The 16,211-nt window shown below is 40.8% G+C and overlaps 1 protein-coding gene across 1 annotated transcript; it reads right to left on the reverse strand.

The window, feature by feature from the left end:
• Nucleotides 1-1,232: 1,232 nt before the first annotated feature.
• LOC130117842 (transmembrane protein 106B-like) lies at nucleotides 1,233-13,385 on the reverse strand. Its single transcript, XM_056286086.1, has 8 exons — nucleotides 13,280-13,385; nucleotides 11,965-12,175; nucleotides 11,734-11,797; nucleotides 11,438-11,597; nucleotides 10,696-10,836; nucleotides 5,114-5,163; nucleotides 4,976-5,029; nucleotides 1,233-3,797 (listed from the first exon to the last, which is right to left on the reverse strand). The coding sequence occupies exons 2-8, from the start codon at nucleotides 12,161-12,163 to the stop codon at nucleotides 3,677-3,679; spliced, it is 789 nt and encodes a 262-aa protein (XP_056142061.1). The 5' UTR covers nucleotides 12,164-12,175; nucleotides 13,280-13,385; the 3' UTR covers nucleotides 1,233-3,676.
• Between the last annotated feature and the right edge of the window lie 2,826 nt (nucleotides 13,386-16,211).

Below are 16,211 nucleotides of genomic sequence, written 5' to 3' on the forward strand. Positions count from 1 at the left end.
GCAGAAATTTCCTTATGCAGCCTTAACAAACGGTTGGCCCTTAAATCCTTTTAAGGCTTGGTACCAGATGGCTTGAAATCCCAGATACCCCACCAAGATTACCGTTTATTTTTCGACCAGAAAATGTATCCGGGGAAATGTAATGAGTAATTCTCAAAGTCCATCAACAACTACTGCCAAAGTGCCCTTGAGTGAACTACTGTGTCACCCCCACCAGTGGATTTACTTGGTGGTCAACAATAGAAGGCTGTATTGTGCAGCTCTCAGGTGCAGATGTGTATGTATATTGATTAAAGGAATACATAGTTTAAACTCTCTCAATAAGAAAGAGACATTGATGGCCACAAGGGTAAGTAGGAAAAAAAAGAAAAAAAAAGTAATATGTTCTGGTGGTTTGATATCAGCTTGCATTTTACCCTATAAACTTTTATACCACTAATTAAAAATATATATACTTTCTTATCAATAATTACACTTTTTGATTGTTTAAAGTAAATTATTTGGACCACACAACACAGTCTGAAATTGGTTCAAATATCTTTGCCATTTCAATCAGGAAAGAAAATTGATTTCCTTTCTGGAAAAGTCAACTTACTGTCTGCCAGTTGCTTGTACTTAAGACCTGAGTCTGTCCAGAGGACTATTGCTGTCTGATGCAAGGCTGCAGTTTTAAGAGATTAATAAAAGATTGTTTTTCTTTTTTAGCCTGAAAAGTTGGCCACCTTCCCTCAGGGCTAACTTTAAACTAAAACTGATGCTACAATTGTAACAGCTAGGTTGTCACACAAGAGGATGGGATGGCTATTACTAAAATCTCTCTTCATGTAATTTACTTTTCTATGGAATCAAGTATGTCTGCAAATATGTTATAAACTGGATTAAAGTATATCTCTCAGTCTTTCTTTATGCTACTGTCCCTATATCCCTGGTCTGACCATCTACAAGTGATAACTACAAGCTACTAAACTACAATCCTTTCCCAACAGAAATTTTTTAACAAAATTAACCAACAGCTAACCAGCTATTTTGGGGTAATTTTAAGAAACTGATATGCAAATAAGCATTTGCATTTTAAAGATTATACTAAAGAGAAAAAGATGATCTTCTGAGTTCCCCCAAAGAGGTTCATCCTATTGGACGTTTTCTTGAATAATCGGCACCATCTAGCGTGTCTCAACAGTACTGCAATGTTAAAAACGTGCAAAGAAATTCACAAACTCTATTGAACCAGTTGTAACTTTATTTTCAGTATCATGCATGAAAATATACCCCAGTGTAGATGCTTGGCAGTGATATACAAGTATCCACATCTATGCTTTCTATGAACAATCAAAGAGGCTGGGCTCGGTGTCAAACATCGTGACAAGTTTCTCATGAAAAATAAGCATAAATTGCATTTATCTCTTGACATACCACTAGAATGGCACTTCAGAATCTTCTGCTTTCTACTCCCGTGATTTCTGGGTACAATTAAATATATAGAAACCAAAAAGGATGAAAGAAATATAAGTCAGGGATTAATGGGGCTGTTACATTGTGACACATCTGCTTTCTTTGTGATGGACTGGCAGCCTGTCCAGGGTGTTTCCCCGCCTGCCGCCCAATGACCATTGGGATAGGCTCCAGCATCCCGCAACCCCAATTGGGATGGGCGGCTTGGATAATGGATGGATGGACATTGCTTTACTGCCCATGCCCGATGCAATTTGTAAAGCCCAAATTAATACCGCAAGCAAATGAAATTGTATTGTACCACACTAAAGGCACCACTGTTTAAATATTTCAAATAACACACAATCAAAAGTCATAGAAGTCAATGATGCAGAATGATTTAAATTAACATTAGCATTACTGGTAATTTACACCACAACTCATGGAGAATGACAACTGCAAAACATAAAAGAGATAAATTTTGCATGACACAAGAATAATATGTAACATTTTAGAACAACAATTCTGAAGAAAAGAAAAGTGCAGGAGTCATTAATATGGAAACAAACAGGTGCACTCGCTAAAATGGGAGTTATTCCCTTTTATAAAGCTTGTCTTCTAACAAAGTAGGAAGTAGAGCCAACCATTCTATATCAAAATGGTGCTCATATATTTGTAGTATTCACAGTTGTAAGATAAAAAGCAAAGATGAGACTGGTACTACCTTAACTCAGAGCACTGAAGTATTACCAAATAACAAATAAATGGCATAAGGTAAAAATTTAGGTATTTTACATACACATTATGAAAAAAAATTTTTTTCAAAAAATGAAATGATAAAGCTACCCCTATTCAGGAAGGAATGGAAAGTGGCCAGAAATAGTGGTTAGTGACGGGTCAGTGGTTTTGATGGCTGAATCAAAAAGGGTTCTTTGTGGTATCTAAAGTATTTCATTTCCTATTAAAAATCCTTAAAAGCTGGTAAGGATAGTTACTGGAACTTGTGTATGCCACATACCTGGCACATTTTTCTGTACCAAGCTAAAGTCTACCATATCTGAAGCTACACCTTGCAGTGGTTTAAACAGTTTTAGAAAGTCTCTGTAAATGACCCAACATTAACCAGACTTGAATCCTTAATTTATCTCTACTGTATCTTGAGTGGAAAATTACCAACAGGGTTCCCACTAACTACGATACAGCTAAATCTGTGGCAGTGGCAGGTACGTTTATCTACTCTGCCAGCCAATTCGGCAGCCGACCAATCGTCTTTTGAAGGTTTTTTGTTTAAAAATGCTTCTCTTAAAGCGGCAGTAGACAACTTTTTTGCTTTAACATCATTATGAAGTAACTGTTGATTGCGCAGTATCTACTACTACTGCTACTACTACTTTTGGCTGCTCCCGTTAGGGGTCGCCACAGCGGATCATCCGCTTCCATCGCTTCCTGTCCTCTGCATCTTCCTCTGTCCCACCTCCATGTTCTCCCACCGCATCCACAAACCTTCGCTGCACAGTATAATGGCTATAAAATAATGACACCATCGGAGTTTAGATTGGTTCCCTATAACCGGGTAAGATCTTGCGAGAAAATGAAGGGCCGATTTACGGCACAACTATCGCGCAACCAAACTAGGAAGAGGATAGACCTTTGTTTTCCCGGTAGCTATCGGTTGCTAGTAGTAGAAATGGTGGACGGTGGAACAACCGAAGTGACAGTGGAATCTATCCCAGGCAAGAGAAAACGAACCCCGTTGACGAAGGAGCCAAAGAAGGCGAAGAGGGAGAGTGTTAGAAACCGGTAAAACGAGTGAACCTCGGATGGGGATTCACTCGATGGAGAGTGCTCCGGGATTTGAGAGGTTTCCAAACTGACATTCAGTTGGCATTATGTCTACTGGATCAGTAAGTAACACAACCCGCCTACTTATTAGTACTACCGGATGTTTTACTCTATTGTTGTCATAGCGCTGAGATTGGGGTTTCTAGTTCAAATTGGGATTCTTACGATTGTTTCTTGCTTTGACCAGTAGCCGGGCTGCTAATGAAGGGAAAGCGACATGGACGTCTGCTGCAGGTTTAAGAAAAACAAATCCTATATTTCTGTTGTGACTTTAAAGTAAATTCTGAATTTCATGTGTTACTCAGTCACGGCTTGTTTCCTAAGTTTAAGTGGGTGTGAACTTGGCAGACTGCTTTAAGAACCTCAGCCAAAGCAACATTTGATGCCAGGGCTGTAGGTGGTATTACTGATAGACTTGAATATGTCCATGCAACGAGGTGGTGTTACCCCCACAGTCCACATATTGGTACATCTCCTGGGAAACCTGTTCCGCATGGCCAAAGTACGATGTTGTGACAGTCACTCTGCAAAAACAAATTAAGTTTAAGCTACAACACAAATGAAGGAGTGGTGGTAGGCCACAGTTTTGAGAAGTAGTCCAAGGCAGTGTTTCCCAGCCCCATCCCAAAGTACAGCCTGTTCTGCAGATTTTCATTGTAACTCTGCACATGTAGCTCTGATTCAACCAGTTGGCACTTAACTAAGACAGATTTGACACACCTGGCATGATTAAGTGCTATAATATGATTGGCTGAGTAACTACAATCAGGCGTACCTATGGTTGTTTGCATGTGACGTCACGAACTACAGATGGAGGACAGGAAGTGATTTTCCACATAGGAAGCACTATCACAAACTTTTGAAATGCCTGTTTTGCGTCATTAACCGAGAAACAACAAAGAGCTTTTATTGAGTACCAAAAGTTGTTGCTGGGGGGGGGGGATGCAAGAAATTGGCCGGAAAAAATGGCTTGCCAGCCGTCGTCTGTAGTCGGGAGGAGCGGAGTCGGATAACACGCGTGTGTGCAGTGATCGCTTCGTCAAAAAAAGCACTCTTCATAACATAAGGATCATGTCCAACATATCTTACTTTCTGTTTATACCTTTCTCTCATAATAACGTCTAAATTAGCACAGTTTGGGCTAAACTAGCTCCATCTCGTCCATTCTGCTTTTCACTTCCTGCCCTCAATCTGAATCTTGCGCGCCGTCAGAATCACATGACTGCAAACAACCTATTCAGGGTTACAATGAAAACATGCAGCACCTGTGAGGTGCTGCATGCTGACTGGGTTGGGAAACGTTGGCTGTTGGTTCAAAATTACAGACTGTCTAGGAAAAGTTAGTCAGAGTAGGTAAATGAGACATTTTCTCTTGCCTTTAACAATGATGCTGATTTGTCCCTTAGCTAGACACCTAACCCCTGCATGCTCCAACGGAGCTGCACAGTGGCAAGCAGAATGCATAAGTATTAGGAGGTTCCCACATGTAAATGGGTGTAACTGTGTAAATATGAAGCAACGGGGAACCGAAAAATGGCATCTGTGCTCAGTCAGCCTAGGATAATATAATTTCAATAGCAATATCATGAGAATCACAAAGCATAGAAACATGTTTGGAAAGGAAATCAGTGAAAGCAGAATTGTTAAAACAGGAAGTATTTCTTATTAAGTAGAAAGAGGACATATATCAAGCCATACTTACTGCATCATGACCACAATGTTGTGTACTTTTATGGACTGCAGGGTGCAGTAGTCACTGTAAAGCAATAGGTGATTTTTGATAAAACTACTAAAATCTAGAAAACATGGTATTTGTTCTTATGACATGTGAGACACTTACTACATATAACTCATCTCATCAGGAATGGTGGTGGGGACCATGTAGTCAATCTAGAGTACACACAAGGAAAAACAATAAAGAATAAGGACACCATGTTAGAAATTCAACACTAAATAGAACAAAAGTAGACTTATGTTCAATTAATGTTAGTATGGTTCAGGGTTCCCACACATCCTAGAAAACCCAGAAATTTATGGACTAATTTTCCAGTCATGGAAAACACCTGGAAAATTTGAAAACTTGTAGAATGTCCTAGAAATAGTCACGAGATCCTGGAAAATTATAAAGCCGTAAAGTTATAAAGTTTGTCTGAGATTACATTTTCAAGTGTTTTCCTGAGCTTATGTTGCACGTTAAACCACTGACGCCCCATTTCAACATCCGTTGATGCCCAGCAGTCATCTTTCAGAGTTCTGCAGTTCCATGTGTTTGAAAGGCAAAACAGGTAATCAACATGTGAAATTCAATTCAATTCAATTTATTGCCATTAAAAACTGTGCAGGCACATGTTAAAAATGAAATAAGGGCTGCGGCTTCACCAAACAGTGCAAGACAGACATAGACAAACACAGTATAAGATATACACAGATGAAGAACAAAAGCTAAAAAATGAGCATGACTACAAAATATTTAAAAATATCCACAGACATTCAGTGGGTAGCCAGGTTCAGGTGGGCAACAGCTTGGGGAAAGAAGCTGTTTTTGAGCCTGGTAGTGCAGGCTCTGAGGCCCCTGTAGTGCCTCCCAGAGTGCAGGGGGAGAACAGTCCATGGTTGGGGTAGGTGGCATCTCTGCTGATGCTGAGACCCCTTCGAAGGCAGCGTTTGTGATAAATGTCTTATGGCTGGGAGCTGGGTACTGGTGATATGCTGGGCCGCCTTGACAACGAGCTGCAGAGCTTTCTGGTCGTGCAGTTGCCGTACCACACTGAGATGCAGCTGGTCAGGATCCTCTCTATGGTGCAGTGGTAAAAGTTTGTGAGAATTTTGGGGGATAGACAGGCATTCCTCATACCCCTCAGGAAATGCAGGCATTGTTGGGCCTTTTTCACAAGGGCCTGGGTGTTTGATGTCCAGGAAAGTTCCTTGCTGATGTGGACTCCAAGGAATTTAAAGCTGGAGACATGCTCCACTTCCCCCCATTGATGTGTATGGGGGAGTGGCTGCAGCTTCTAGACCTCCTGAAGTCCACAATCAGCTCCTTCATCTTCTGCACAATGACAACAAGATTGTTGGTATTGCACCATGATGTGAGGTGCTGAATCTCGTCCCTGTAGGCTGTCTCGTCATTGTTGGTGATATGGCCAATGACAGTAGTGTCATCCGCAAACTTAACTATTCCTGCTTACTAAATGAGGCCTTGATCAACACAGTGTTTATACGAAATCAACACATTTGTGCATTGTTAGCTTGTTGTTAGCATGTTCATTTTTTGTTGTACAGCGCAAAAAAAAAAAAAAGAAGTGTTGACAACATGTTGAGACAATTTCACATCGTTTTGAGCTGTTCAGCCACTTTGTCAAATGTGAATCATTCTTAGGGTGACCTGTGAGATAGGCCTGTGAGATATGCTGATTGGCGATTGGATCATATATCGACCCTGAAGGGGTGATCAACGATTGGTTTTTCCTATGCCAATATTAAGGCTACTTTGAGTAACTTACCATCAGAACTAAGATGTTATAAAAATAATCTGTAGAATCTGCACCCTACTGTGCATCAGACTCAGAATCAACTTTTATTGGCCAAGTGTGCCTATGCACATGAGGAATTTGATTCCGGTTCACAGCAGCTTCTAGCACTTGCAGACATCACTCACACAAAAAAGAGAGAGGGAAAAAAAAGAAGAAAAAAGAAATAAATGGAACAACAACAGGACATTGGAGGCAGGCATATATGCACAACAGGTATGTTGCGACTATATACAGAGTTTTTTTATGTTTGAGTAATCAACAACCTATGCCCATCTATTATACCATATTATTTATGTACTATATTGCCCATACACTATACCATATACAAATACCACAACTCATCATGCTCATATACAATACTATATCTCATTCTGCCAAAAAGCACCACAGAGCGCCACAGGAGGTCATTCCTGCCTGTGGCCATCAAACTTTACAACTCCCTCAGACTCAGACACTCGCAGTTAATGGTCAGACACTCGCAGTTAATGGTCATTGGACTGGCCCTGTCGGGTTTTGTTTGTGCCGCTTGTTTTGTGCTGCAGTAGTGCAGTATAGATAGGGTGTTATGTGCACCATGCTTGTTGATATATTTTGTTCTTATTTCTATTTCTTATTTTATCTTTTATTTCTATTTGTTTCTGTTTTTCTTGTTTGTATTTGTTTCTATTTTCTTATCTTGTAAGTTTTTAGTTATGAGAGCGTGAGTGTCTGTAATAGAACCCAATTTCCCCTCGGGGTTGAATAAAGTATTCTGATTCTGATATACTCCCACTATATTATCTTATGTACCAGAAGTATACACTATATATTCACCTACCATCCACCTCACAACAACATGTTATATTGTATACCTATGTTACAAACACAACATTAACAGCAATAATTTGTAACCAGTATAGAGCAGTTGTATGTGTATTTACAATTGTACATTTGTAGTGCACATACAACTGTATTGCACATCTGGTTTAAAAAGGTAGTGCACATTGTAAATATGTAGGTGAGACATCTTAACCAGAAAGGGCATTTACAAAGTGTCTTATTTACATAAGTGTCTATTCCTACACTATGCTGTTAAATGTTCATGAGAGAGATGGCCTGTGGAGAAAAAACTGTTCCTTTGGTTCACATTGTTCTGTAGTGCTTGCCAGAGGGTAGGAGTTCAAACAGACTGTGTCCTGGGTGTGTGTGTGTGTGTGTGTGGGGGGGGGGGTCTGTGCTGATTCTGCCTGCCTGTTTCCGGGCTCTAGAGGTATACAAATCCTGCAGGGTGGGCAGGGGAGTGCCAATGATTTTTTCTGCTGTCCTTACTGTTTGCTGCAGTCTGTTCCTATCCTGTTTTGTTGCTGCTCCGAATCAGACTGTGATGGATGTGCACAGGACAGATTCAGTGACTGTGGTGTAGAACTGGCTCAACAGCTCCTGTGGCAGAAGACATTTCCTCAATTGCCACAGAAAGAACAAATCTGCTGGGTCTTTTTGAAGATTGAGTTGATTTTGGTCTCCCACTTCAGGTCTTTGGAAATGGTACTTCCCAGAAACTTGAAGGTCTCCACGGTTGGCACAGGGTGTTGGCTATTGTGAGGGGGAGCAGTGCGGGGGGTGTCTCCTAAAGTCCACTGTCATCCCCATAGTCTTGAGCATGTTCAGCTCCAAGGTGTTCTGACCACACCAGAGCACCAGCCGCCTAACCTCCCACCGATATGCACACTCATCGCCTTCCTGGATGAGTCAGATGAATCCCATTTAGAGATGTTTCTGGTGGAGTGGCATGTCTGGCCGCTGATCCTCGTTAATCAGCATTAGTGACAAGTGGATATTAAATCCTTCATTACAAACAAGTTTGCCATCGCTTTTCCATGGATCGGACACCCCGCATCTCTGTTCTCTAGATGCCTGCTCACCAAAACTTTGCTTTAAGCTCCATTAGTGAATGTTATGGATATGATATGGATTGTGATATTAAACATAAACAGGGTTTAAATCTGACCAGGGCTGTCCGGGGCTCAGCACCCTATGACTGCGTATTAGGGCCATTGCAGGTTAAAAAAAAAAAAAAAAAAGGAGCCGGGGGAGGGGGTCATATTCTGAGGAAAAACTCAGAATTTCTGAGATTAAAGACATAAATTCCTGAGAAAAAAAAACTTGAATATTCTCTGAAATTACAAAGTCATAAATTTGCAAGAAAAAAACTCAGAAAAATAGCGGGTTTTGCCACATCGCTTAACTTTGCATGGTTGGATCAACCTCATCACACCAGAGACCGCCACTTGCCATGTATTATGTCTGTAGTGGATGACGGCATCAAATTATACTTTGCACTCGGATTCAGCAACAAGGAAATACTCGTGATTTTAGCCCAGAATCACCACATTATCATAAGCATCCGGACTTTGGAGAGACATTGCTGTGAATTGGGCCTATTCAGAAGAAAACAACATAGTGATTTGGATGAGGTGATAGCTTCATACATCAGGAACTACAACACAATGGACAGATGCAAGGACATCGCTGTTTACATCTATGGGCAATTCAAATGGTATTTGTGGTACAACAGGACAGTGGTGTATTGGGGCCATGACCATAGGGCCGACTGCAAAGTATAATTTGATGAGGTCATCCACTGCAGGCATAATACAAGGCAAGCAGCGGCATCTGTGGTGTGATGAGGTTGACCCAACCACTGGTGTGCTGTGACGTACCCCGCCACCCCCTGGCGACCTCGAATAGCAACCACTGGACAATATGAAAATAGAAATGCTCGCCCAACTCTACTGTGAGACACAGCAAACATGTATATGTCACCGAATATGTCCTTGAAAAATTATAATAATAATAATAATAATAATAATGGATTACTTTTATATAGCACTTTATCTAGACACCCAAGGTGCTTCACATTGAAGGGGGGAAACCCACCTCAACCACCACCAATTTGTAGCACCCACCTGGGTGATGCACAACAGCCATTTTGCACCAGAACGCTCACACCCCCATCATTTTGAGGTGGAGAGGGAGGAATCATTGAGCAAATTACATGGGGGGGGGGGGGGATTAGGTGGCCAAATAAAGAGAGCAAGGTTTGTAATTTTGCCAGGACACTGGCGGGGACCCCCCCCCCCCACTCTTTTGCGATAAGCGCCATGGGATCTTTAATGACCACAGTGAGTCAGGACCTTGGTATAACATCTCATCCAGAGGACAGCATCTACAGCAGTGTCCCCGTCACTGCACTGGGGCACGAGTTTTCTTTCTCCTTTTATTAGGACCAGAGGGAAGACTGCCCCCTACTGGCCCACCAACACTTCCAGCAGCAACTCAGTTTCCCCAGGAGGTCTCCCATCCAAGTACCCTGCTTAGCTTCTGCCATTCAGCAGAACCAGGGCACAAGATGGTATGGCTGCCGGCTAGTTAAAGATTTCCTTTAAAGAGTGGGAACCCAGGGTGGGGTCTTGAAACGACAGAGTCAGTCGTTAAGCAATGATACCACTAGTACCGCTTAAGTGTTACAGTTATAGACTGACCATTGTCTTAAAATGTGAATGAGGTTAAAGTTTTAAGTTATAATTCCTGACTTGAAGAAACATAACTCATGTCACTTCATTTGTCGCATGGAAATTCTTGAGTCACTGGCGAAAGCCTCTCAGTATTGTGACCCATGCTGAGAGGCTGACTGGGCATTTCAGGAAACTTAAGTCCATTCATAATGGCATGGGATCAAATGCTGAATGGTTTTTAGGCTCTGCACTTAGTAAGTTTTTTTTTATAATGCCATATAACTTCAATTTTTATTGTAATTATGAACAACAAATGTGTAACTATGCCAAGTTGGTGTCGTGTGTGTGTGTGTGTATATGTGTGTGTGTGTGTGTGTGTGTACACCAAGACCCACCTGCTTTTTGTCCAGCGGTATGATAACGGTGACATTGTTGATCTTGGTCTTTCCTATCACTGTCTTAGAGAACTGCACTTGTGCTGTGATGTTGGTCACTGATATAGCATAGTAGTTGTTGTTTGTGATGTTCAGAGTATTCTAGCAAATGGGGAGGTAACAAATAAAGAAGAGACAATGTGTAAGATTCTGGGTGAAGAGTCCTTGATTGGAAAATCAATATTGAAGAGTCCTTGAAAGCAAAACACTCCTGACCTAGCAGCAAAGTTGCCGCTCATCAATTAAAAAAGTGAAGGCCTTAGTCTCAATGGAGACTTTAAACATGGATAACCTTAACTTAAGGGGGAGAATAATCTTTGACACATTAAGTCACTTCTAAAGAGGTCAGCTGACTTGGGAACTTTTTGTGAAGGTTAAGTAAGACAAAGTTGCTACCAATTTTTGCAAAAGAAATTCAATGACTTTCATGACAAATAACATTTAAATGGCGAGTTTTTTTCCAGCATCTCCATGCTGTATTGTTCATGTTGCTTTTGGTTAAAGCCAACACTTGGTGAGTAAAAATGAGGTCATTATCTCTTCAGAAATACCAAGATTAAACCACAGGATTGTCTTCGAAATACTTTCACTCAAAAGCAATTGTCTATGAATTATATAAAAAAGAAAAATGGAATTTTGTAGGAACGGGGGAGTGCTATTGAAACCGTACAGAAGTGAGAGGAGGACGGCTACACAGTCTTACAGTGATATTGAGATAGACAATCCGTCTATCCCGGTCGTCGGAGACGTAGGCGGACTTCACTCCCACGTAGGAAACATCAATGGAACGAGGGAATAGGAAGAAAACAGCCAATCCAGACAGCAGCAGACAAAGCACTACTGATATTGTGACATACAGCTTTCTGTAGATAAGAGGAGAGAAGTGAGATGCAGAAACCCCGTTGTGAAACCAAACGTGATACCTGGGAAGTTACAGCAGGGCAACAAGCACATTTTACTTGCGAAGTCCCAGGCGATGGTTTCATTACATAAACTCACGTTCTGCTTGGTCTGAGCCTCTGGTCACTGTATGGAATCAGAGCTACAAGCTGGTTTTCTTGACCTGGTAAAGGAAAACATGATGAAGGAGACGGACACCGAGTGTCAGGTATTAGCACACCAGATAACATAGCAGATGCTGTCCAAATGTGACATCTGTTATAGTTTGGTTTAGTTGTGTTAATAACCATTTTTTTGGTATTGTCGGCAGTGATTAAAAAAAAATCTTACCACGTGGGATCCTGCCAGTGCCCTGGCATGTGGGACATGTGACACTGTCCCTGCCAGTGAATTCCACATATCGGAACTGGGATACATCTCCGTTTTTCCCATCCTCCTCGTTCTGTGCATCTTTGTTTTCAGGATTACTTGTTAGTGCATCCTGGCTGTCGTCTTTGTGTTTTGCCAAGTGAGAATGGGATTTGCCCATTGTTGGAGCTTGCTGTGAACAAACAGAAAAACGTGTGGCTCTAGCCGGTTAGGCGCAGCTGGACGTGTTGACTTAGCCACATGCCACATGTTCATCTGAATGGGAAATTAGGTCTGGACAGATGCCACAAAACCTCCCAGGGGGACGTGTCATGTCACATTTTGTTCCCCTGGCAAACAGATGTAGCCTTTGGTAAACATTTTTAACAAACAAATTGTTTTTTTGTTTTTGTTTTTATGTTATCTTTTCCCCAAGATTGGAATATTAACACGATTTTACATGCAAAGTAGCATACCAAAAGGTCAACCGCAACAAAGGTGTGGGCTTTTGGTATGCCACTTGTCTTGTTGGTACTTATTTGTAAAACCGCGTAGATAATCTAAAATTAGTAAAAACAAACAGCAAGGACAACAAAGTAAGTTATTTTCCCACTTCCTGAATGAAATGGACATGGAAGGATTACGTGAATGCATGCGCGTCCCCGCGACGCCACGGATAAAACGGGATATATATTATTTTGGGTTTACAACATTTGGACGAACGTAGTTCCAATGCAGGTGAACGGTTAACTTGACTACTGAGCGCCTGGAGGAACGCCAGCTGTCTCTATGTTTTGAAATTTTTTTTAAAGTAGGGTATTAGCGACACATTACATAAGTAAAAAGCGCAGTCGTATGAACTCTCGTGTTATCTAAACACCTCCTTCTCTCTCTGTCGCGCTTTCTGTGCTAAAAAGAAGCGTCAGTCGTAATTAAACCGGCTTCCCAAAAGGCGACGTAACGTTCATTGTGCGACTCCGGTCGCCATGCTGGGCTGCAAATGCGGTTAGGATAAGTACACCGTGTACCAAGCAGAAGAAAAACGTCGTATCGACAACCGAACTCAGCTCAGCGCCTTATAATGTATACTATTTAGGAGCAAAATTGTCCTCTTCTCACCATTGTGCATATTAAATGTTTTTATGGGCTAGACGATGGCATGCATCAATATTACGTTGTGTGTTTGTGTGTGTGTGTGTGTGTGTGTGTGTGTACCAGTGTCCGATGATAACATTTTAAATGCTACCAGCGGTAAGCAACACGGTGGCGGTATAGTATTTATCTCACAACACCTTACCTTTGCGTCGCCTGTATTGAGGCTATTTAGAGTTGCGTGCCATTCGCTTGCAGCGGCGATGTTTATTATGGTAGACCAGTGGCAGTGACGCGAAGGGAAACGCCCCCCAGCGCTCCTCATTGGACAGACGCACAGCCGGCTCAGTCAATCCACATGACACTGGTTCATATCAGGGGGCGTGCCGCCACGATGCAGCGCGCTACGTTATACGCTGCTTTTATTTAATTCACGAGCAAAGCGCGATATAAGAATAAATAAATAACACATGCATAAATTGTGGATTAAAAACAGGTTCCGGGAACTTAGACATTTGAAATAAATATACAATTTGGCCAAGTTTTACCACAAACAGCGTCACCACATCTTTTATTTAGATCTAGATGTTTTTCCTACAAAGGCGTAATTCAGCGTTTGTTTAAATAAGATTACCACTTCTCTGCCTCAGGTGACAAAGCCAAGTCATACAATTACAAACGAAACAAGGAAAAAGAAACAGACATCGCATTACAAGCAGCAGACAGATGGATAGAATCAAATTAGTAAATGACATTTGGACATCTTAACGTAGGAGCAGAGCTATCTGTTTGACTTCTGCTTGGCATTTCAAGCTGTGGCCAAGGCAATATACTATAATATACTGTATTGCCCCCCCCAAGGCAACATACTCTACCCCCCCCCCATCTTCTGTGAAAATGTTAAATGCAATATCTTGGATGGATGCAAGCTGCAAATCTACAGGTTCCTGGAATTCAGAAAAATTTCAAACGAATCTCCAGTTTGGCCAGGTTTTTTCCACAAACAACACCGTTGTATGCTTTAATTAGATCTAGTTTTCCACATTATTCCACTTTTGCTTAAATAAGATTAGCTCCTATCTGTTTCACGTGGATCTCTCCAAATTCATAGATGGTGAGGGACTGGATATAGAAATCTTTCAATTTCAATGAACATTCGGCGTATAAATTATGTCTACAAAAAAAGGGAGGAAAAAAAACAGTAGTTGTGTTTTAGTTACCCATTGCTGCGTGTACAAGTAGGCCTACAGCAGAATCTTTCTTTTGTGATCATTCCTTCTCGTGTTTTCCTAAAATGTATACATGTACTCATGGGAGGAGGCATGTAGTGGTGTGCATGTATTTCTCTCATTTGAATTCTTTCATAAGTCTAAAAGTGAACAACAGAATAAAAATAAGAGTCCTTTGTTAATATAATCCTCAAGATAGCCGATTTAGTTCCTTTAAATAGAAAAAAATGGTAACAGTTACATGAATAATGCAAAACTGCCAATGATGAAATTAAACTGATTGTTCCAGAGTGGGCCCTTGCAAAAAGAAAAAGAAAAAGAAAAAAAGAGTAGAAATAAAAAATAAAGAATTGACAATTCTTTCTATTAAAAATGTAAGGACAGGCTAACAGCACCCAAAAATGATCCCTTGAAAATAAACTAATTTGTCTAAAGCAACTGCCTGAATCACTGTACTTGGCTATGTAATTCCAGCGGAGGGCAGTGTGGTGCTGTTCGTATATCTGTCGTTCGCCAGTACAGCGGTTGTTGGGTTTTTGTCTGCAACACCGCTGCCAGTTTCAGTGAGCAATCATCAAACTATTTTGAGAACAGATTAAGTTTAATCGCTTCACAGATTGACAGATATAACTCTGAATATTGCATAACTTTTTGCCAAGTTGTGCATGGAGAAAACAGTGCTTGAAAATGGCTAATAAGCCCTGTCTATGTTTAAAACAGGCTGGACATGGTATAATAAGAAATACCCCTGAACATTTGTTTTAATCTACTTGGAGAACCATATGAAGGGGATTAACACATCAAATAACTCAGATCACGAGAAGGGATACAAAACTAACTTTCCAATACTTTCCTGTTACTTTTTGAACTTGGTAACGCTCATAAACGAGTGAACATTTTGAAAGCATACCTGTGTGTTAGACCAGGCAGGTCAAAGGAAATACTGGAAATAATAGTAGAAATAATTATTTGAATCGGGTTGGCTGAGACATTGACTTCTTTTGCATCACCAAGATTCTTTTTTTTTTTAGTTCTGAATAACTATTAGATTGAGGATGACCATGGTTCAGGTTTGAAATCTGTTGCATGCGTGGCAATGAAAACAGATACAATTGTGAGCAAATAAAACTCCCACATAGTCAGCTAAAAAGTCTTGGTAACTAAAGGAAATAATACCTAGTCAGCAACCGTGCACAGCCAAATCAAGGCTGTGGTTTTAATGGTTGTTAAACCTCCTGGCAATTATTTGGCTGGTATGAAAACTTCCTAATTTTGGAGTCTAATCTAAAGCAGTTTCTAAAAAACAAAGTTTATGAAGATGATAAAATATAAACATAAACATGCTAATAAAACCAGTGAAACAACAAAGCACCACAAGACCAAAGTGATATCAACTGAGGATGAAAACTAGGGCTGTCCTGAACACCTTCAGACGACACTGCAGTCTTAAGTTACAGTAGTGAGGTAGCTATTTTTTATTTCTACACAAAGTAAATCACAATGTTAATTGTGTGTGTGTGTGTGTGTGTGTGTGTGTGTGTGTGTGTGTGTGTGTGTGTGTGTGTGTGTGTGTGTGTGTGTGTGTGTGTGTGTTATTGAATACAATTATATAAACAAACAAAACAATTTTGTACATTTTTTTTCTGCAAACAATGCAACATCACCATGGCAATCGATAGCCCTTGCACTGTTTTTTTTTTTTTACCATCCTGCCGGCTCCATTGCGCGTTTACTGTCTCCCGGGGGGGGGGGGGATACTGATTTTGATGTAATTATCATGACAACCATTGAAGACTTCAAAGCATTCGGGTCAGCCCTAGTGAGAACAATAAAACAATTAAAAGAAAATTTTATTTTATTTTTCACCCCTTTTTCACCCCAATTGTACTTGGCCAATTACCCTATTTT

Source organism: Lampris incognitus, chromosome 9 (assembly GCF_029633865.1).
Source record: "Lampris incognitus isolate fLamInc1 chromosome 9, fLamInc1.hap2, whole genome shotgun sequence".
In the NCBI taxonomy this organism is placed as follows: Eukaryota; Metazoa; Chordata; class Actinopteri; order Lampriformes; family Lampridae; genus Lampris; species Lampris incognitus.

What these genes read in the sequence shown, in the direction of transcription:
- LOC130117842 (XM_056286086.1), bottom strand. Translation starts at nt 12,163, where the DNA reads ATGGGCAAATCCCATTCTCACTTGGCAAAACACAAAGACGACAGCCAG. An exon ending in TACCGCTGGACAAAAAGCAG is followed by an intron (nt 5,164 to 10,695) that starts GTGGGTCTTGGT and finishes TGTGTACTCTAG; the next exon opens with ATTGACTACATGGTCCCCAC. An exon ending in GATGAGATGAGTTATATGTA is followed by an intron (nt 5,030 to 5,113) that starts GTAAGTGTCTCA and finishes ATTGCTTTACAG; the next exon opens with TGACTACTGCACCCTGCAGT.